This window comes from Choloepus didactylus, chromosome 6 (genome assembly GCF_015220235.1).
Source record: "Choloepus didactylus isolate mChoDid1 chromosome 6, mChoDid1.pri, whole genome shotgun sequence".
Taxonomy (NCBI): domain Eukaryota; kingdom Metazoa; phylum Chordata; class Mammalia; order Pilosa; family Megalonychidae; genus Choloepus; species Choloepus didactylus.
In genome coordinates this window covers 48,794,553-48,815,792 of record NC_051312.1, presented here as the reverse complement: position 1 = coordinate 48,815,792, position 21,240 = coordinate 48,794,553, and the positions used below count along the sequence as shown (strand labels likewise).

General features: G+C 36.4%; 1 protein-coding gene across 3 annotated transcripts in view; it reads left to right on the top strand.

Moving 5' to 3' along the window:
• The window catches only part of DNAJC24 (DnaJ heat shock protein family (Hsp40) member C24), a 74,942-nt gene that overhangs the window by 28,718 nt on the left and 24,984 nt on the right, over positions 1 to 21,240 (top strand). Inside the window, exons 2-3 of one of the 3 annotated variants that reach the window (XM_037839042.1) lie at positions 5,479 to 5,528; positions 9,276 to 9,414. In XM_037839042.1, the coding sequence (XP_037694970.1) occupies positions 5,484 to 5,528; positions 9,276 to 9,414 (184 nt within the window). In that variant the 5' untranslated portion in view covers positions 5,479 to 5,483. Of the gene's footprint in view, positions 1 to 5,478; positions 5,529 to 5,551; positions 7,798 to 9,275; positions 9,415 to 21,240 lie in introns of those variants that run through there. The other 2 variants (XM_037839040.1, XM_037839041.1) reach the window with 2 other exon arrangements.

Sequence of the window (21,240 nt, the reverse complement as noted above, 5' to 3'; positions counted from 1 at the left end):
TTTCTTAGCATACAAATAAGCTCCTTTATGATCTGAACCCAGTTTAGCTTTTCAACTTCATCTTCTATTACTTTTCTCTACCCAGCCCTTCTTTCACTCATTCCCAGGACAGGTTCCAGTTCTGCTCTTCATAACTCCAGTATCCTGTTTAGTACTTTTCTGCCTTTAATTTTTTGTTTCTCTTAGCCTGGAATGCCCTTTTCCTCCTCCACCCCCATCCCCACAGTTCTTCCACAAGCAGACTCATATTCATCCTTCAAAACCCAATCTCATGTCACCTTTATTGCAAAACCTTCCCCAGTTTACTATAGTAAGTTAACAGCTTTTTTGTGCTGTCGTCTTATTATAGCACCCATTCTTCCCTTTGTATTACAATTAATTGTTTACATGTCTGCTCTCCCCCATATACTGTCAGTTCTACAAGGGCAGGGATCCTGTTCTAATCATCATTGTATCCTCATTGGCTGGGACAGGGTCTGGTGTTTTGTAGTAAGGTGATAAATAAGTTTTTTGTTTTTTTTTTTTAATGGATACAGACACTTTTGGTTACCAGTCTTGCTGTACGTGGATTGTGTTTTTCCTATCTGAATCACAATACCTTAAAAAAGTTAAAACATAAAAATCATGTTTTCAGTTTGCTGTTACTGTTTTTATGTAAAATGACAAATGAATTGTTGATTTCTTCTCTAGGTAATATTTTATTAAGCATTAGGTGGCAGTAGTGTGTTATACTTGACATTACCTTTGTAATTGCTTTTTCAGCTTTCATAATCTTGATGTAATATCAAAGTGTAAAGGACACAATTGTAAAACTTTTATACCTAACTTTTTGTAACATGCTTTTGTTTTAAGCACATAGACATCTCATAAAACAAAACAAAACAAGGCATAGCCGTATGAATCAATGTGTAGCTCTGTCTTGCCTACCTAAACTTTATTCAGATTCGTGAGAGAATTACTACTGCACCATCTTTTCGCAGAACTTCCTGACCAACTGTTTAATGGTTGCTTTGTAATAACAATGATTTGCAATAATGAAAACCCCAAATTATCTCAGTGGATATGAATTTTACAGGTATCCTAAGAAGCTTACTTAGGCCTTTATCTCAAAAACAGTATTTTAAGTTCATTGGATTTTACTACAGTTTTTATTTTTTTTAATTTTTTAATTTTTTTGACTCATTGGTTTCTGTCAGTGTTAAGGTCACCTATCTTGTTTATTGAGTTTCATTATTAGGTGAATTTTTAGGGGAATTTCCCTCCTCATTAGGTAGCTAGAATTAAAAAGGTTTGCCACCATCTCTCCAACCTTATGTATTTAATTGCTACTATTAATTTTGAACACTTACATATGGGAATATTACTACATTTTATTCTCTTTGTGATTTCCTATAGCATATAGAGTTAAATTAACGGAAGTTATATTTTATTTAAGAAAAGTTTGCGCATTTTAGGTCCATGGGAGCATTTCTGCAAAGAAAAGATATAGAGAACCTTTAGAAGAAACAATTTTAGTGTTGATTCAGATATAAGATAGGTGAAGTAATCCATGACCTTTTCATTTCCTTTTCTTTTTTACTTTCTTTTCTATCTCAGGGTAAAGTACCTGAGGGAATTTAAAGCCAATGTGCTAGTGTCATTAATGTGGCTGAATGATCAGTTAATAAAAGAAGAGCATGAAAGTGTTGACAGAACACACTACCTAATTAGTACCTGATGGGCCATGGTGGCCACAGAGCAGTGTTCAGAGTTGCTTGCTACAGGAGAGCGGCTCTGTAGGATCTTCATAAGTACACCATACCTTACTTTGCTTAACAGTGATGACTTTAGTTTGGCATTAGCTTCCTAAGTCCTTAATTATATAAAAGCCATGTCTTCCCTGAATCCACAGGGCAGGTGAAGTCAGCCAGTGCCCTGTTGCTAATTATTGTTTGGGAATATTAAAGGCAGAGTGTTTTTCTTGGAATTCTCTTTATAGCTCATGTTGAATATGTAACCATAGACTTGTTTTATTTGTTTGATACTTTTTTTTTCCTTTGGTCTGGCTTTGGACTTTGGGTATAATGTAACCTACTGCGCAAGATTTAATAGCTTTTCATATCTTACTTACAACTGTAAAGAAGCATGGGTTATGTTACACTTGTGTATAGCCAAAAGACTCTTTACTCCGTTTTTTCCCTTTCTCGTCCTTTTCCTCTTCTTATTCCTCTTTCTCTCCTTCTGTTCTCTGCTCCCTCTGCTCCTGCCTTCTTCCCTTTTCACCCTCCTCTCCTTCCCATCTGCTCTACCTTTCCTCCTCCTTCCCTCCCTCCTTTTTCCCTTCTCTTCCTTTTCCTCCTCTTTTACATCTTCTTGGAGCTACCAGTAATCTTAGAATGAGTCCCTTAATGTTGTCTCAAAGGCAATCAATGTAATAATGACATATATTAGATTTAAAAATAAATATATTCAGAACACCAGGAGGTCTTTTTAAAATGTATTAATTTCATTAAAATGTCTATTTTGGAGGATGGAGGCAATCATCAGAGATTCTGGTAGACCAAAGGGATGTACACTTTTTCATACCCTTCTGTCAGTGTGGTTGGCCACATAATCACACTGAAGCCTCACCCTGTGGCTCTCTCTCTGGGGACTATGTTATATGTACAGTTCTATTAGAAATAAATTTATAAGATTTCACACAGTGAATTCTTTAGTAAGATTTGTTAGGATGTTGTGGAGCCCAATTGTAAGATCTTAGAGAGCATGTTGTTTTTGTATATATACTATTTTAAATTCTCAGCTATTTACCAACATTCTCAAAGGAACTAAAGAAGGTAGATTTCTATAGATACTTAAAAATCACAAATGTGTTTTTTACTTAATTAATATACGTATGTATATTTATGTATCTACATATTTATGTGCACACACAATTCCTACGGCACTTGCCTTTGCTTTTATTCTCTATCTAAAGCTCTTTAGTAAAGTATTTAAAGAGCATTGTAGTCAAGAAATGTGCTAACAATAATAAGAAATGTAATTCTTCATTCTTCTACACCACTCGTCTTCATTAATCATAAGTAACAGTTTATATGCTACTGCACTGCATATATAATTTTGTCTTTGGCTTATGGTAGCTATCATAGTAGAAAATTGTTCATTTGCTTACAGTTAATACCTTTAGATATACTATATACAATAGAAAATTGAAGAGTGGGACTATGAAATCATGAACAGTTTGGTTTTAAACTTTTTAACCAGTTCCTGTTGTGCTAGAAATAGTTGCTACCTCTTGAAACTTAAAATATTATATTTAACATAAATTAAAACATCTAGCTGATAATTGACTTGAATACTTACATACTTGTTACCTCAGTTTTAAATAAGTTTAGGTAAATTTGTTAAACTTTTCTTAGTACATCTGATAAGTTTTTAACATTTCTAATACATTTAAGAAATACTCATTTTACAAAGTTGAATAGTGATCTCTTGCTTAGTTGTTGATGAGGCAACATGAATGAATAACTAAAATGTAAGTTAGAAAGAGTTCTTAGCCATAAGAGACACAAGTAATAGGCCGTGGTTGTTCAGAAGGAAGAGAATCAACAGAGGCGGCTTCTTGAAGTAGTTTGACAAAGATATTTCTTTAAGGAAACAGGCATTCCAGGTAGGGAGACAATAAGAATCTAGTTGGAAAGGGAAGAATTGAAAGGCAGGTATGGTTGATAGAAAGTTTCTTTTTGTTGCAGCAAAATAACATATAGGCTTTTGTGTTTCAGGACAGTCAGATTCCTAATGAATCAGCACTTAGAATATGTAGAGTTCAAATCTGTAGGTGCTTGCAACATTTAGTCATTGCTGGTAGCAGGCAGAGTAAAAATAATAAACTGGATGGACTTGTGTCTCATCCCCGGGGTGGCAATTCTTAAGTTTACTTTAACCTGCATTTGTTGTATACTTGCTATATGCAAAGGAACTTTTAGGGATTAGCGGTCTAGGGGATACCTATGTACCAAAAAAATACCTAATTGTGACCATTTTTATTATTTGGGAATTTGTTACTGTTAAATGTTTTTTGTATGTATTGATGGTACTATTTTACAAACATTTCTTTAGTGTAAGTATATAATTCCATTATGTATCGTACATTTATATAGAATCTAGTACATTTCCTTACTTTATATTTTAAATTGCTAGGTTCATGTTCCCAGTGGAATTGTGAAATGGTGCAGCTGGTTTGGAAAACAGTTTGGCACTTCCTCAAAAAGTTAAAGAATTACCATATGATCCAGCAGTTTCACTCCTAAGTATATTCAAGAGAAATGAAAGTAAATGCCCACCCAAAAACCTGTACACAAATGTTCATATCAGCATTACTTGTCATAGCCAAAAAGTGGGAACAAACTAAATGTCCATCAGTTCATACATGGATAAACAAAATGTGATATATCCAACAATGGAATATTATTCAGCCATAAAATGGAATGAAATACTGATAGACGTTACAACATGGATGAACCTTAAAAACAGCACATTTAGTGAAAGAAGCCGGACATAAAACACCACATTCTCTATGATTCCACTTATATGAAATATCCGGAATAGGCAAATCCACAGAGACGGAAATTAGATTAGTGGTTGCCAGGAGCTGGGAGGCAGAGAGGAGTGACTGCTTATGGGTTCAGGGTTTCTTTTTGGAGTGATGAAAATATTCAGAAATTACTTGGCGGTAATGGTTGCACAACTCTGAATAAACGAAAAACCATTGCCTTGTACACTTTAAAAAGGTGAATTTTATGGTTTGTAAATTATATCTCAGTAAAACTCTTATTAAAAAAAGAAGCCAGTGTAATACCTGTAAGATCTGATGAAATTAGACAAAATTAGAAATACAAATTTTTATTTGGAAAACCAATAATTTTTTTATTCTTGATAATAATTTCACTTAAATCAAGAGTGATAATTTGGCTCCTTCTCTGCAGGATGAGTTGTAACATAGTCATACAAATTCTTGTTGTATGACCCTAAAGGTAATGCTTTAACTTATTATTTATTTGAATAGCATTTCTTAAAAGTTTTTCTTTCATTTTCTTCAAATATTAAACATATAAAGTGTGATGGTTCTGTTTCTCTGGAAAACCTGACTAGTATATAAAGTGTTGTTACAGACACTAATTTCAAGCTAATTACAAGCTTTCAATAAATGTAGATAATTCAGAATTAAAAAAAAAAAATTGGGGTGGGGGTAGAGATGGCAACAAACTAGAGAAAGTCTATTTAGGAAAAAGACTGCTTTTCCTTATCTGCTTCTGTTATTGTGTGTGTGTGTGTGTACACATGTATTTAATATATCAACTTAGAAATTCCTAATTTTCTAAAGTTAAAAGTTAGGTTTTGATATGAGTAATTATGTCATCTGTTCTGATTTTATAAACCAGGACAGTCTTTCTTTTCCTCTTGTAAATTTGGGAGAATAATAATCATTGCCAATTACAGCAAGCATGACCAAGGACAGATATACAGGGAGGCCTACCAGTATGGACAAGGTGAGTCTACACTCTTTCCTGGCTTACCCATTGTTTCCTTCTTTAGAGGATCCTTATAGGAGTTTGTTACATTGCGAAATGACGAAGGGAAACTGTGCCTCTCCCACAGCCCCAGTTCTTTACCAGTTGGCTAAGTGAGACCTCATTGTCTGCATCCCTTCTGGACACCTCAGGGACTCAATGGTGGGGAATTCACATGGCTTCTATCCTTCCAGCCACACTTTATGCTTGCTTATTGATGATTGGTGACAGTGGTGACACCACAGCAGAGTTGGTCTGGCAAGCAGAAATCCAGGCACCCACCTCTCAGATCTCGGTGGATCTCAGGACTCGAGACCAGTGCCCTTCAACTGGGAAGTGCTGGACTGTGAGATCTCTTGGGGTCTGGGATATTTTTTGAGGGGAGTTAAAAGATATGCAGTGTTTTTAGGTGAGAAGTAGATGGAGAAGAAAGGGGAAGTTTTTAAAACTGTTGGTGAGTTTTGAAGAATAAGAGTGAAGAGATGGAGAATTTTGGAAATTAACTTGGTGGCTGAACTGTTGTTTTTCTCTTTGTCTTGTTTTGGGAGGAGAGAAAATTAGGGATGTGATGAGTACCTTTGGGGAGAAAGTCCTCAGTTTTTATAAAGTTATCAAAGATTAAGAATGTCCACTGATTTGCACAAAATATTTTAATGGAGTCTATATTTAATAGTCTCATATTTAAACTACTTTGGTCTGTGTGTAAGTTTCCTGTGGCTATTGAAACGAATACCACAAACTAAGTGGCATAAAACAGAAATTTATTCTCTCAGAGTTCTGAAGGCCAGAAGTCTGAAATCAGTATCACTGGGATACAATCAAGGGGCTGGCAGGGGTCTTCTAACTTCCGGTGGCCGCCAGCATTCTTTGTGTTGTGAGTTCATCCCTCTAATCTCTAAGGCCAGTGCCTTCAAATCTCTCTCTACTCCATCTTCATATTACTTCTCTATGTGTTTTAAAATCTCACTCGGCGTCTCTCTTACAAGAATACTTGTGATTGCATTTAGGACTCACCTAGATGATAATCCAGGACAATCTGCCCATTTCAGGATCTTTAACTTAATGACATCCACAAAGACCTTTTTTCCAAATAAGATAACATTTACAGGTTTCAGAGTTTAGGATCTGATATCTTTGGGGGCCATTTTCAGCCTACCACAGACTGTATTATTCCTTTTTAGACCTTAATTTTACTCTAGATCTGGCTCTCAAAGCAGATTATACTGAGACTCTTGACATCCCAAATGACTTACTTATTTTTTGGCAATAATTGCCATTTTTAATTGAACCACTTTTCATGGAGTACTGTTGCATTCTAGTAGCACAATAAAATAAACTTAAAACCCTCAAATAGCTAATTATTTCAAAAAGTAGTCAGGAAAACAGTAAGTTAGTGAAAGAGATTAAATTGTACTTTGACTGTCACAGAACTGGCATATGACTCAATAAAATTTAGTGATAGCTTTTAGTTTTGGGCAGCCACGAACTAATTCTTGGTTTTATAAGGCTTTATTGGTCAGGTTGGTGTATGAGCAAGGCCTAATCTTTTATACTCATTGTACCACGTGAATTTCTGTAGTGGCCTATTACAAATTACATGTCTTCATCTATACTTCCTAGGAGCATATGGTTTATAGCTTATAGCTTAGAATGATTTCTTCAGACCCTTAGTTAATGCTTGTGACATATTTAGATTAAGACTTTTCACATTAAAGTGTTTTTTAAATATATACTGGTGGCATATTTAAGTATACTGAATGCTTTAGATTATTGAATCCTACCAGACTTACTACATAAATCTTCCTTTTGTGTTAGAGGAATGGATGAGCTAGAGAATCTCAGTGCAGCCAGTTCTGTTTTGGCTTTGGGATATTGCTTTAAATGTCTCAACCTTAGGGATTGCCTAAATCTCAATATGGGAATAAATTTTTATGAGCATTGTTTGATAAATGGTTGGGAAAAAAAGAGATACAGAAAAATCCTTAGTTTCCTTTTCTTTTATTCAGTCATCATTTTAGTTGGTTTATATATGTAAATATTGATAACTGATAGATTTGGCACAGGAAGAGACAGATTGCAAGAGGGAAAATGGAAGGCTAATTCTCATTTGCCCTGTAATTTTTCTCTAGCATGCATGATGTTCATTAATTCTTCTGTGCAGCCAAATATTACAAGAACTTTTCTTCTTCTAGTTGGGGATCATCAGCGTTGTGAAGAACTTCAGCATGAGAACAGATTTACTGTTGAAGTCAGTAGTAAACCTTATGATTAAAAACTTAGATGCTTTCTGAATTCTGGATTGAAAATTGAAGTTGTTTGATTTCTTGTTACTTGCCACCATTCACTTAGTCTCTTTGGCCTTAGCAACTTAGAAAACAGATGACATGGTACACTTGTAATTTTTTTATGCTCTTTTAATGTCTGTAAAATAGTCCAGTCTTTGAAAGAATTTAAATGATTTTATAATTGGTGAGCATGTGAACCAAGCCCTTGGGGTGGGTGTGGTTATTTGGCTATTTTATTGTAGAAACTTTTTAAAGAAAAAAAGGAATAAGAATAAAGAAAAAGAAAAACTATTCTGATAAGTGCAAAGGAAATTCTTAAGTTACTTTTATAATTAAAATACGTTCTTTAATATATTTTCTGAAACTTTCAGAGTAATTGCTGGTTGATAATTCTGGATAGATACTATCAAATGGTTCCTTATTTGCTTGAGAGTGGAAAAATTACATTTCTGAATATCCACTACTGTTATCCTAATTATTTATATATGTCTTTAAATTTAGATAACTTTTCTTCACTTGTTTTAAGTGAAGGATTGCTGAAACACAAATGACATAGATAACTTTTTCAGAATAACTGACAGAAGGAAGAGCCACAAACAACATGGATGAGAAGGAAGAAAGAAGGGGATAGTATTAGTGAGATAGCCAGTAAGCCAAATTTATACTAGCATTTGAGAACTGATAAACTGATATAAAACTTTCTATTGACCAAAAAGTCTAAAGAAATTACTGCATATTGAAAGCATTCTTAATCATTGCCTAGGCTTAAAAAAATTCACATAAGATTCATTAATGAATTGATTTATATTCAAATGCTTCATTGAGTTCTGTAAAGTAGTTTCTTACAAATCTGCCCTAGAATAGCCATTTTAAAGTACAATTTAAAGTTGGGGATTTATAACTTTAAAATCTTCAGTGCTGAGCCAAAAGATGAAAGGTATTTTATTTCAGTAATTGATATACGTTTTTGATTTATGATTATGTAATTTAATTTCACAAGAAAACCTAGTGTCCATTTGTAAAGTTGTCTACAGCCAAACACGTTATATAAGGAAAGTGTCATACTCTGAAAAGTCGGTGCTCTTCCTTTTTCACGTCCTGTTCTTCTGCACGTACTTACTTCTGTTTGTGTTAGTCATCCTCTCTAGGTAAATTGTCCATGAGACCAATAATTCTGTCAGTAAATTATCCAGAAAATGCGATCTTTGCAAATTGTGACAGATTGTGTCACTGGTGAATTTATAGCTACTCCAGTGATCTAATTAACCTGGCAGTTGTCTCCTGTGCCCAGCACCATTGTCTCATTGCTTGGCGTCTTAGTTTTCATCTTCTTATTACCTTCTCTTAACCAAAACTCAGATTTACAGCTATTTTTATTTCTACCTACCCCCGTTCAACTTTCTCTTCACAACCCCTTCTTCCCCATATTTTTGATTGGCAGTATCATCCAGACAAACAAAGTGCAGATGTGCCAGCAGGAGCAGTGGAAGAATGCATCCAGAAGTTCATCGAAATTGATCAGGCGTGGAAAATTCTAGGGAATGAAGAGACAAAAAAAGAGTATGACCTGCAGCGGCATGGTATGTACTTGTGGTGAGGAGCTACAGAACATTTTGAAGTACAGTCCACAGCCATTCCCGGGGAGCATTTTTGAGGATTATCTATTTTTTTGAACCAAGTTATTGCTGACTTTCTTATTCCTCCCCTCCATCATTCTTTTTAATTACACTGTATTCTTAGTAGTGATTGTTGGTATTCATTGAGAAGTTAACAAAATTACTATGAGGTAGCTTCTTGTGAAACCATGGAAACTGCTTTTTATAACTAATGAAAAACGTTTACTTACACATTCCTGATTAAGTTTTTTTATATTTAAAAACTTCTTTTCATTAAATTTAATTATGTACTGATTAATTTTTTAACTGTAGTAGTTTTAAAAATGTGTATTGCATAAATGATAATCTGAAGAACAATGGATAACATCATAAAGCACTCTTTGCTGTCTCTGAGCTTGGTTTAAGTTAGATTTCATGCTTATCTCCAGGATCAACTATTCTTCATGAGATTGTTCTAAAAGATACTTTAGAAATGCACATTACTTAAGAAGTTTTAACAGTCATTTCTTTTATGCATGTTAGAAAATAGCTTCTTAAAATGGTGACAAGCTGTTGGGAAAAAGAAAGGGAGAAATGTAACTCAGGTTTGTCACACATGGACTGCAGTTGCCCAAAGCCACAGGCTGTCTTTCAGCACTGGCCTTGGTATAGGAGTCCCTCTGCCTTCTATTTGAACCTTCAGTATGCACCCTACATGCTGATGGGGAGAGTCAATAATCATTTACTGCCTGTGAGGAAAACCCTCAGTTGTATTCTGCAGTAGTGCACCAGGCTCAGCATTGATTCATATGTGTTGATAAAAGCTCACTGTCTGTGGTTAGTTATTGAGTCCTCTTCCCTGCCCTATGCTGGCACACCATCAAACCTTTCAAAATTATTTTAAGGCATCTTGTACTAAGGTTATAAAAATTTCATTTGAAGAATAAAGCTTTATTTTAAACACAAAGCATTAAGGGATAAAGTCAGTGATATGTGTGGAACACTCATTTATTTTCAGAGTGGCTTGTATCAATAAAATTAAGTAATTCTTTGCAGTGTGTAATACCTTTGTGTGAAAAGACTTCATGAGCTATTTGTTTCTTTTTTTTCTATTTTTTTAACATTCATAGTTTGTTTTCTGTTTTTTGAAATGTAATTTTATTGAGATATAGTCACATACTGTACAGTCATCCAAAGTGTACAATCAATTGTTCACAGTATCATATAATTGTGCATTCCTCATCACAATAAATTTTTTTAACATTTCCATTACTCCAAGAAATAAAAATGAAAATAAGAATAAAGATAAAAATAAAAGTACAAAAGAACATCCAAACAGCTCCTATTCATTCGTCTGCCCCCTATTATTAATTTACTTTTTGCCCCCCTTTTTTCCTACTCATCTGTCCATACACTGGATAAAGGGATTGTGAGCCACAATGTTTTCACAATCACTCAGTCACACTGTATAAGCTACATAGTTACACAGTCGTCTTCAAGAATCGAGGATACTGGATTGCAGTTCGTCAAGTTTCAGGTATTTCCTTCTAGCTATTCTAATACACTAATAAACTAAAAGGGATAACTATAAAATGTATAAGAATAACCTCCAGAATGACTTCTTGACTCCATTTGAAATCTCCCAGCCATTGAAACTTTATTTTGTTTAATTTCTCTTCCCCCTTGTGGTCAAGAAGGCTTTCTCAATCCCAAAGTGATGGGTCCAGGCTCATCCCCGGGAGTCATCCACGTTGCCAGGGATATTTACACCCCTGGGAGTCATGTCCCATGTAGCAGGGAAGGCAGTGTTGGCTTAGAGAGAGAGGCCGGCCACATCTGAGCAATGAAAGAGGTTCTCTGAGGGTGACCCTTAGGTACAATTGTAAGTAGGCTTAGCCTCTCCTTTGCAGTAACAAGCTTCATTAAGGCAAGCCCCAAGATCAGGGGTGTGGCCTAAAGCAATGGTAGTCCCCAGTGCTTGCGAGAATATCAGGAATTCCCATGTGGGAAAGTTTAATTAATTCCCTTTTTTTTCCCCAGTCCCTCAAGGGGGCTTTGCAAATACATTTTTATTCTCTGCCCAAATTATTCTGGGTTGTATCGGGGCTTTCTGCTAACCTGTACAAACCAACCAGTTCTTGCCCCCTATTCAAGGTTTCATGTAATTATGGTGCTTGAATAAACTTACTATACAAGTTAAATTATATAGTGTGCTACAGAAAATATAGATTTTCTATTAAATAGACATCTCTTCCTTTTGTCTCACATAGAAGTTGAAATTTGAAAACACAGACAATACCATCCTTTTCCCTGGTTTACCTTACTCCTAACCAAGTCCATTTTGTTCATATCTCTAATGAAAATCTGATCTCTTTTTCAGCTTCTTTAACATTTACTGTATGGGGTAATGCTGAAATTCACAGCTGCTGAATTCTGGCTCTGAGTCTCAGGTGTCACATAGATACCAAAGTTCCAGGACCAACCAGATTATACACAGAAAGCTCAGCGTCTCAGAATTTAGAAATAACCATTACAACTCATGAATAGATTTGACTGCTGTAAGAGTTTACAATCTAGGAACCTTTACCATAAGCATTTCCCTGATAACTATGCTGTTGGATTCAGTTCTCAGAGTTTGCACATTATAGTTAGTCCATATTAGTGAGGTATTGTAATGTTTATCTTTTTGATTATGGCTTATTTCACTCAGCATACTGTCCTCACGTTCCATTCATCTAGTTGCATACCTCACAACTTCATTTCTTCTTGCCACTGCTCAATATTCCAATACACCACAGTTCACTGTTCCGTTTATTGGTCTGTGTACCCTTATATCACCTCCATCCCTTGTGAATCGTGAATACTGCCACTTTAAACACCAGTGTGCAATCTCCACTTATGTCCCTGCTTTCAATTCTTCCAAGTATATACTCCAAAATGGGGTTGCAGGACTATATGGCAACCCCATAGTTAGCTTCCTGTGGAACCACCACACTGCCCTCCAGATGGGCTGCACCATTTTATTTCCCTGCCTACAGGGAATAAGTACATTCCTCTCTACACATTTTCTCCCTCTGTTTACTTTTTAACAGTTTTATTCACACACCACAGAATCCACCCTAAGTAAACAATCAGTGATTCCCAGTGTAATCACATAATTATGCATTCTCCACCACAATCTATATGAAGACATTTCCATCCCTTCCCCAAAGAAAGAGGAAAAGGAGAAAAAAAATGAAGAATAAAAATACAAAAGGTAGAAGAAAAACAAAAATGAACTACAATGAAAAGGTCAGACAACTCCACCACCACCAAGAATCCCATATCACTCCCATATAACCTGCTCTTTCAGGCATTTAGCTTTGGTATATTGCCTTTGTTACAATTAATGGAAGCATCTTACAATGTTATTCTATCTTTCCTTCTGGTGTCATGCATGCCCCTAGCCTTCCTTTCAGCCGTACTCACAGTCATCTATACAATCCCAGTCTTTATCTTCTATCTTTCTTTCTGGTGTCATACATGCCCGTAGCCTTCCTCTTGCAACCATACTCAACACTCATCTTTGTTCAGAGTACTTACAGTATTTTGCTACCATCACACAGTATTATGCCATCCATTTCTGGATGTATACAGTCTATACTATTTACCTTTATGTACTCCTTCAGCATTAAATGCCCAATTTCTAACCTCTATCTCCTCATAACATGTGTTCTCAACTTTAACTCTCAAATTTTGCTTATCAATGTTAGTTTATATTAGTGAGTCCGTAGAGTATTTTGTTTCTGCCTAATTTCACTCAATATCCACTGTCTACCATTTTGTCTTTTGGAATTTATATGTCATATCTTATTTCATTTTATTCTATTTTCCCTCTCTCTTTTTACTCTAACTGATAGTCTTCATTTCTACTCTCTTCCCAAATTTCTCTCTCCTGTCTTATCTGCTTGTAGTGCTCCATTTACTGTTTTTTGTAGAGCCAGGTCTCTTATTCGCAAACTCTCTCATTGTCTGTTGGTCTGAAAATATTTTAAACTTTCCTTCATTTTTGAAGGACAGTTTTGCTGGATATAGAATTCTTGGTTGGCAGTTTTTCTCTTTCAGTATCTTAAATATATCACGCCACTACCTTCTTGCCTCCACGGTTTCTACTGAGAAATCTACAGAGTCTCGTTGAGCTTTCTTTGTATGTGATGAATAGTTTTTCTCTTGTTGCTTTCACAATTCTCACTTTCTCTTTCACATTTGATAATCTGATTATTAAGTTAATGTCTTGCAGTAGATGTATTCAGATCTGTTCTATTTGGGGTACACTGCACTTCTTGGATCTGCAATTTTATGTCTTTCATAAGAAATGGGAAATTTTCAGCGATTATTTCCCATTGTTTCTGTCCCTTTTCCCTTCTCTTCTGCTTCTGGGACACCCATGACACTAATATTCATATGCTTCATGTTGTCATTCAGCTGCCTGATACCCTGCTCATGTTTTTCCATTCTTCTCCTTATTTGTTCTTTTGTGTAGGATTTCAGATTTCTGTCCTCTGGTTCATGAATCCTTTCTTCTGCCTCTTCAAGAAATCTGCCATTGTATGTCTTCATTGTGTTTTTCATCTCTTCTGTTGTGCCTTTCATTCCGTTAATTCTGTCAATTGCTTTTTCAGACTTTGGGTTCTTCCTTATATTCACTTAGTGTCTTCTTTTATGTCTTTCATCTCTTTAGCCATGTTTCCTTCAACTTGTTGATTTGATTTTTGAATTCATATAGCATATTTCTTTGAATATCATTAATTGGTTTCAACTCCTGTATCAACTCCTGTATCTCATTTGAAGTGTAAGTTTTTCCCTTTGAGCCTTATCTTCATTTTTTCTAGTGTGAATTGTACTTTTTTGTTGTCTAGGCATCTGGTTTCCTTGATTACCCCAGTCAGATTTTCCCAGACCAGACAGGCTCAGGTCTCAGGAAGACGGTGTATTCAGCATCAAGTTTTCCTGAGGATGAGACCCAGGAGACTGTTGGACTTTCCTATGGGGCCTCTAGATGCTGTGCTTTTCCTATCCTGCCCAGCAAGTGGTGCTTGTCGCTCCACAGCTCCCCACCTGCATAAAGAGGTGTGTTGTCTTTAATTGTCAGCAGACCCTGTCCCTGCTAGGGGCTGAGTTTCAAAAGCCAAGCTTAAGCTGTTTCTGCCCCACTCTCACCCCCACCCCCCAGTCCTGCAGTCTGAGTTCTCTGAGGGAGGGCAGCCACTTGAGTTGCGCCCTGCATCCCCCTTTTCTTAGGGAAGATAAGCTCTTTAGGCATTTATCTCCTACTTTTGACTCCTTCCTTTGTTCTGACTATCTAAACCCTACCCTTGCCTGGGCAGTGCTGACAATTGAAAATGCCTGAGGCTTTCTCTAATAGCTAGTTAGAATGAAAAAAAAAAAGTGAAAAAAAAAAAAAGAAATCCCCTTTTCAGAGCCAGTCACCAGCCCACCAAATTATGAGTCAAGAACTGGAGTTGGTGCCTAGTTCTGTGTGCTCCTTTTCTTGGCACACAGCCCCTTTTCAGTTCTGAGCTCAGCGGACTCCAAAAGCCTCTGTTTTTATTTGTTTTTTGTTTTTTTTTGTTTTTGTTTTTTCCAGTCAGCCCCACCTCCTCTCTGCCAGGGGAAACCTCTGTGTTCCTTTTCTGCTTGCTCCAGGTTTATCTGTGCTCTTAGCTTGTATCCAGTAGTCCAAATTTGTTAACTACAACTATATTTGGAGCTTGGTTGACCTACCTTCCCTTCCTCCTAGTAGACTGCTTCTTTTTACCACAGGGAAGTGTTTCAGCTCAGCCTGCTCTGCTCGTGGGGGAGGGGGTGCCAGCTCTGCAGTTTGTGGAGCTTTACTTACAGTACTTATGCTGCAGTCTCATCCATTCCACCAATTCCAGACTCGTGTACAATATATGTTAGTCACAGATGTTCCCCAACAGTTACAGACTATTTACTAGTTGTTCCTAGCTATATGCTAGTTGTTCCAAAGGACTAACTGAATTCCACACCTCCCTATGCTGTCATCTTCTCCACCTCCTAGAGTATTTCTTTTTTTGTTTCATTATTTTTTTTAATTGAGATTGTTCACATACCATACAATTATCTGAAGATTCAAAGTATACAATCAGTTGTCCATGGTACCATCATACAGCTGTGCATCCATCATCACAGTTAGTTTTTTTTCAGTTTTTAGAACACTTTCATTACTCCAGAAAACAAATAAAGACAAAAAAAGGAAACTCAAATCCTCCCATACCCCCCCCCCCCATTATTGATTCATAGTTTTGGTATAGTACATTTGTTACTGTTGATGAAATAATGTTAAAATACTATTAACTGTAGTATATAGTTTGCAATAGGTATATATATTTTTTCCTATATGCCCCTCTATTGTTAACATCTAGTTACAGTGTCATACATTTGTTCTAGTTCATGAGAGAGATTTCTAATATTTGTACAGTTAATCACAGAATTGTCCACCACAAGATTGACTGTTTTATGCATTCCCATCTTTTAACCTCTGACTTTCCTTCTGGTGACATATGTAACTCTGAGCTTACCCTTTCCACCATCTTCTCACACCATTCAGCACTGTTAGTTATTCTCACAATGTGCTACCATCACCTCTGTCCATTTCCAAACGTTTAAGTTCACCCTAGTTGAACGTTCTGCTCGTAATAAGCAACTGCTCCCCATTCTTTAGCCTCGTTCTATATCCTGGAACTTACATTATAATTAGTTCATATCAGTGAGACTCTGCAATATTAGTCCTTATGTGTCTGTCTTATTTCACTCAATATATTGCCCTCAAGGTTTCTTCATCAACCCTTTTTTTTTAAGACGGTTTTGTTCACATACCATACATTCCGTCCTAAGTAAACAATCGTTGGTTCCCTGTGTAGTCACAAATTTATGTATTCAGCACCATCGCCAGTATCTATATAAGGACATCTCCGTTTCTTCCACAAAGAAGGAGGAAGAATCAAAGAAGGTAGAGGAACAAAAGAAAGAGAAAAGATAGAGAGGAAAAAAAAATGACAGCTAGAAAGCAAGCAAAGGAAAAATAGCATTAAACTAAAGTAGAATAAAGAGTCAGGCAACATCACCAATGCCAGGAGTCCCATACCCTTCCCCTATGTCCCCCTCATATGCATTTAGCTTTGGTATATTGCCTTTGATATATTAAAGGAACCATAATACAATGTTTCTGTTAATTATAGTCTCTAGTTTGCATTGATTGTATTTTCCCCCCAATCGCACCCTATTTTTAACACCTTGCAATGTTGACATTCATTTGTTCTACCTGATGTAAAAACATATTTGTACCTTTTATTACAATCGTTGAGCACCATTGAGTTATACAGTCCCCGTCTTTATCTTTCCTCTTTCCTTCTGGTGTTTCACATGGTCCTAACCTCCCTCTTTCACCCGTGCTCACAGTCGTCTTTGTTCAGTGTACTTAAATTGCTGTGCTACTGTATCCCAAAATTGTGTTCCAAACCTCTCACTCCTGTCTTTTCCTTTCTGTCTGCAGTGCTTCCTTTAGTGTTTCTTGTAGAGCAGGTATCTTGTTCACAAACTCTGTCAGTATCTGTTTGAGAATATTTTAAGCTCTCCCTCATATTTGAAGGACAGTTTTGCCAGATATAGGATTCTTGGTTGTTGATTCTTCTCTTTTAGTATCTTAAATATGTCACTCCACTTCCTTCTTGCCTCTATGGTTTCTATTGAGAGATCCATGCGTAGTCTTATCAAGCTTCCTTTGTATATGATCGCTTTTCTCTTGCTGCTTTCAGGATTCTCTCTTTATCTTTTATGTTTGATAATATGATTATTAAGTGTTTTGGCATAGGCCTATTCAGATTTATTCTGTTTGGGGTATGCTGTGCTTCTTGGGTCTGGAATTTTATGTCTTTCATAAAAGAAGGGGAATTTTCATTGATTTTTTTCCTTTATTATTGCTTCTGCCCCTTTTCCCTTCTCTTCTCCTTCTGGGACACCAGTGACACGTACATTCCTGCATTTCATTCCCAGAGACGTTGTTCATATTTTTCCATTCTTTTCTCTATCTGTTCTTTTGTGTGTAGGCTTTCAGGTGCCTTGTTCTCCAGTTCCTGAGTGTTTTCTTCTGGCTCTTGAGATCTGCTGTTATGTCTCCATTGTGTCTTTCATCTCTTGTGTTGTGCGTTTCATTTCCATAAATTCTGTCAGTTGTTTTTTCGAACTTTTGGTTTCTACCTTCTGTATGCCCAGTGTTTTCATTATATGCTTCATCTCTCTTGCCGTATCTTCCCTCAACTTTTTGAATTGATTTAATATTAGTTGTTTAATTCCTGTATCTGAGTTGAAGTGTAAGTTTGTTCCTTTGACTGGGCCATAACTTTGTTTTCTTAGTGTAAGTTGTAGTTTTCTGTTGTCTAGGCATCTGGTTTCCTTGGTTACCCCAATCAGGTTTTCCCAGATCAGAACAGACTCAGGTGTTGGAATGAGGGAATAGTATCCAGTTTACCTGAGGGTGTCTTAGAAGATTGGTACATCCTGTGAGGCCTCAAGTCACTGTGCTTTTCTGCCCAGCGGGTTGTACCAGTCACCTGTCTCTCCAGACTGGTATAAGGAGGTGTGGCCTGTGGCTGTTTTCCCCCAGGCCCTGGGGTCTGGTTCTGACTGGAAGGCAGTTAATAGAGGTGGGCCACACCTCTTTCCTCTAAAGGAAGATAACCCCACCTTGGGAGAGGTCATTAGCATTTGAATAGTCTCTCTTCCTGTGCTATCTCCATCCTTGTCTGGGTCAGAGCGCTGGGAACTGAAAATGGCTGATGCTTTCTCCACTGAGCCAAAAAAGGGACAGAAAGCCCCCTTCAGGGCCAGTCCACGGCCACCCTCTGGCTCTCCAAGGTCAATCATCACCAAAAGCCTCTGTCTGCTTCTTGGGGATTCATAACTTGTATTGATCAGTCCTCATTTGTTAATTAAAACCCCAGTTGGAGCTCAGCTGAGCTATATTTGCTTGCTGGGAGAGTGCCGCTCTCTAGCACCGTGAGGCTTTGCAGTTCGGGCCATGGGGGGAGGGGGCTTCCGGCTTGGACCCTCAGTTTTTACTTAAAGATTTTGTCCTGTGATCTCGGGCATTACTCCCAATTCAGGTTGGTGTATGATGAGTGGACAGTCACGTTTGTTCCCCCACAGTTATTCCAGATTATTTACTAGTTGTTCCTGGTTGCTTATTAGTTGTTCCAGGGGGACAAACTAGCTTCCACTCCTCTCTTTGCCGCCATCTTCTTCTGTCCAGTATTTGTTTTTAATAATGACTTATTCATAGTACTGATCAGCTTTAAGGCCCTTCTACCTTTTAAAGACTGATGAGGTTACTTTTTAGAAGTGTTAAGAATCAGACATGTATACCTTTCTAAAGAATTAGCACTTGTTTTCAAACATGACTTGAATATTGGGTTTAATTTCATTTGGTGCATGTATGAATATCTTTCTAATGTATTTCTTTTGTAAATATGTTCATAGTTCTGACAAAAGAATGTAGAGGTGGCTCCATTGAGGATAAGCTTCATCCATAGATATATCTTTTTAACCTTGGTTCACATGATATATAGTCTCTGAAAGTCTTCAAATCAGTGCACACCACTGTATTGTATATGAGAAATTACCTATGTTCTTAAAACCACCAAGCTCTCCTGGAGATGATTATTCTCTCCTGGTGCTTTCTTATACTTTCCCAACCTTTCTTATGTGGAATGCTAGTTTGCTTAAGACAAGAATAATTTACATAAAACCTTAGGAGTGCAGGGTATGTGTTTGTAGTCAGTCTGCATTTTTGTGATTTCACAGCCTGTTACTATTAAGAACACAGCAGTGATATTCTCATGAATTGTCATGCATAGCCTGCTTTCTAAAAACAAGGGGCTAAGAAGAGATCAGGAATAAAAAAAAAATTTCGTTTTGCTAGGGCATAGGGTGGGGTACATCAGAAATGAAAAATAATAGGAAAGAGAATGTAGCAGAGTCTTGTGGAGGAAGGTTTAAAAGGTGTTGAAAGAACAAATAATCAAAGTCTTCAGGCCTTTCTCATTCATTGCTTTTGAGAAGTCCTTGGATCTGTAGATTTTGTTTGAGCTTTGAGGTCTTGATTTTAAGTTTTAATGAAAGTAACTAAGGCCTAAAGTATCAAGAGTACTCTTGGAAGTCATTATTAAGATCACAACATATAGGCAAACCAAATACAGTGAGAATTAGAACTGATTCATGATCCAGATAAATAGATATGCTTGGAAGTTGTATAATGTTAGTTTGTTTTCAAGTTTTTCAGGTGGTTGGTTATTGAATTGTGCTATACTAAAGGACAGTAGAAATATGTTTCTAAAGTATCAAATTTTTTTCCTTCTTTATTACAGGCTCCAAATAATGAGAATGCTTTGTTTCAATTTTAAGTGGAGATTGGCTTGCTGTTTATATAACAGGCATGTCTCTTATCCAAATATAATTTGCTGTTTTTAAAACTTTCATACCAGAATGATTTCTCAAAATTCTCGGAATAAACCTATGTTCCTATTATCATTTTTTCTGAATGCTGACATTAATTTTTACCTTTTTAACCATCTTCAATAAATCATTTCTCAAAAGAAGGAAATGAACTTGAACTTCTAACACTGAGGATTTAGATTTGTTAGAAGGAAAACCTTTGAGAGTGATAATTTGTTAAAACCTGGATAGGTTACCAAGAGAGAGAGTATTTGTTATAAACAGGTCAAAGCACTCTTTTTTCTGGGTCACCCCCTGGAGACATGGAAATAACTTTGTGATACAGAACTCTTTTTTGCATGCAGTGATAGTTCATTGTAAGACTTTCTTTTCATATGGTGTGCTTTAAATATGTTTGTTACCTACCATCCATTAACTTGCAGTGTAAGATAAACTTGAGCTCTGTAATACTTGGGAAGGTGGTAGGACATGTATTATTGACTGATGTTGAATGCTTTCTCATTTTTCACAGCTTGGAGTTGGTGCTCTGTTGTAAGGAAAATCTCATCAATATTGCCCACAGCCATATATTTCCCTGAAAGATAATTTAAAGGAGCCCTTGACATCCATATTTCTTTGCTTTACAAGAGAAATTATCAAATGTGTTCTTTCTAATAAAGAGAAAGTAATAGTCAAGAGCAGATAACCTAAAGTAAAGTACATATTTTTTTCTTTCTCATTTCCACTTCTACCTTCTTAGCTCACTTTTTGGGGCAATGCTGTCTAGGCTGAAGAAAGCAGATTCCAAAAGGGGCTGAATAATATTCGATACCCAGAGATTATACATTGTGAAAGCAATGTTAACCAGTGAATTTAATCAATTAGTTCCAGTTAGCATATTTACCTTATTGTTTCTAAGACTGTTTCCAAAGGCTGCTTCCAGTGTTCGCTTGAAAGGCATGTAGTTATTCAAGACTAGGCTTTGCATTTCAGACAACCAGTTGAGCACTTTGGAAAATCTTTTCAGGATATATAAAATGTCGACATGAATAATACCTGTTGAATAGATTTATACTCCTTTATAAATCTTGTAGGGAGTATTCTCATATATGAAGCTCATTAAAAAGACTAATCAGAAGTATATCATGGGAAAATAATAGAGATCATGATTCAATAGCTTTGCAGTGTGACAGTCACACAGATAGATCTCTGATTTCCCAGTGGCTCTGTAGTTAGGTTATTTCTCTGTGGCTTGAGGAGGAACGAGCCTTCAAAGAGGTCAATAAAATAAATAATGTTTAAAAAAAAACCACAGAGATT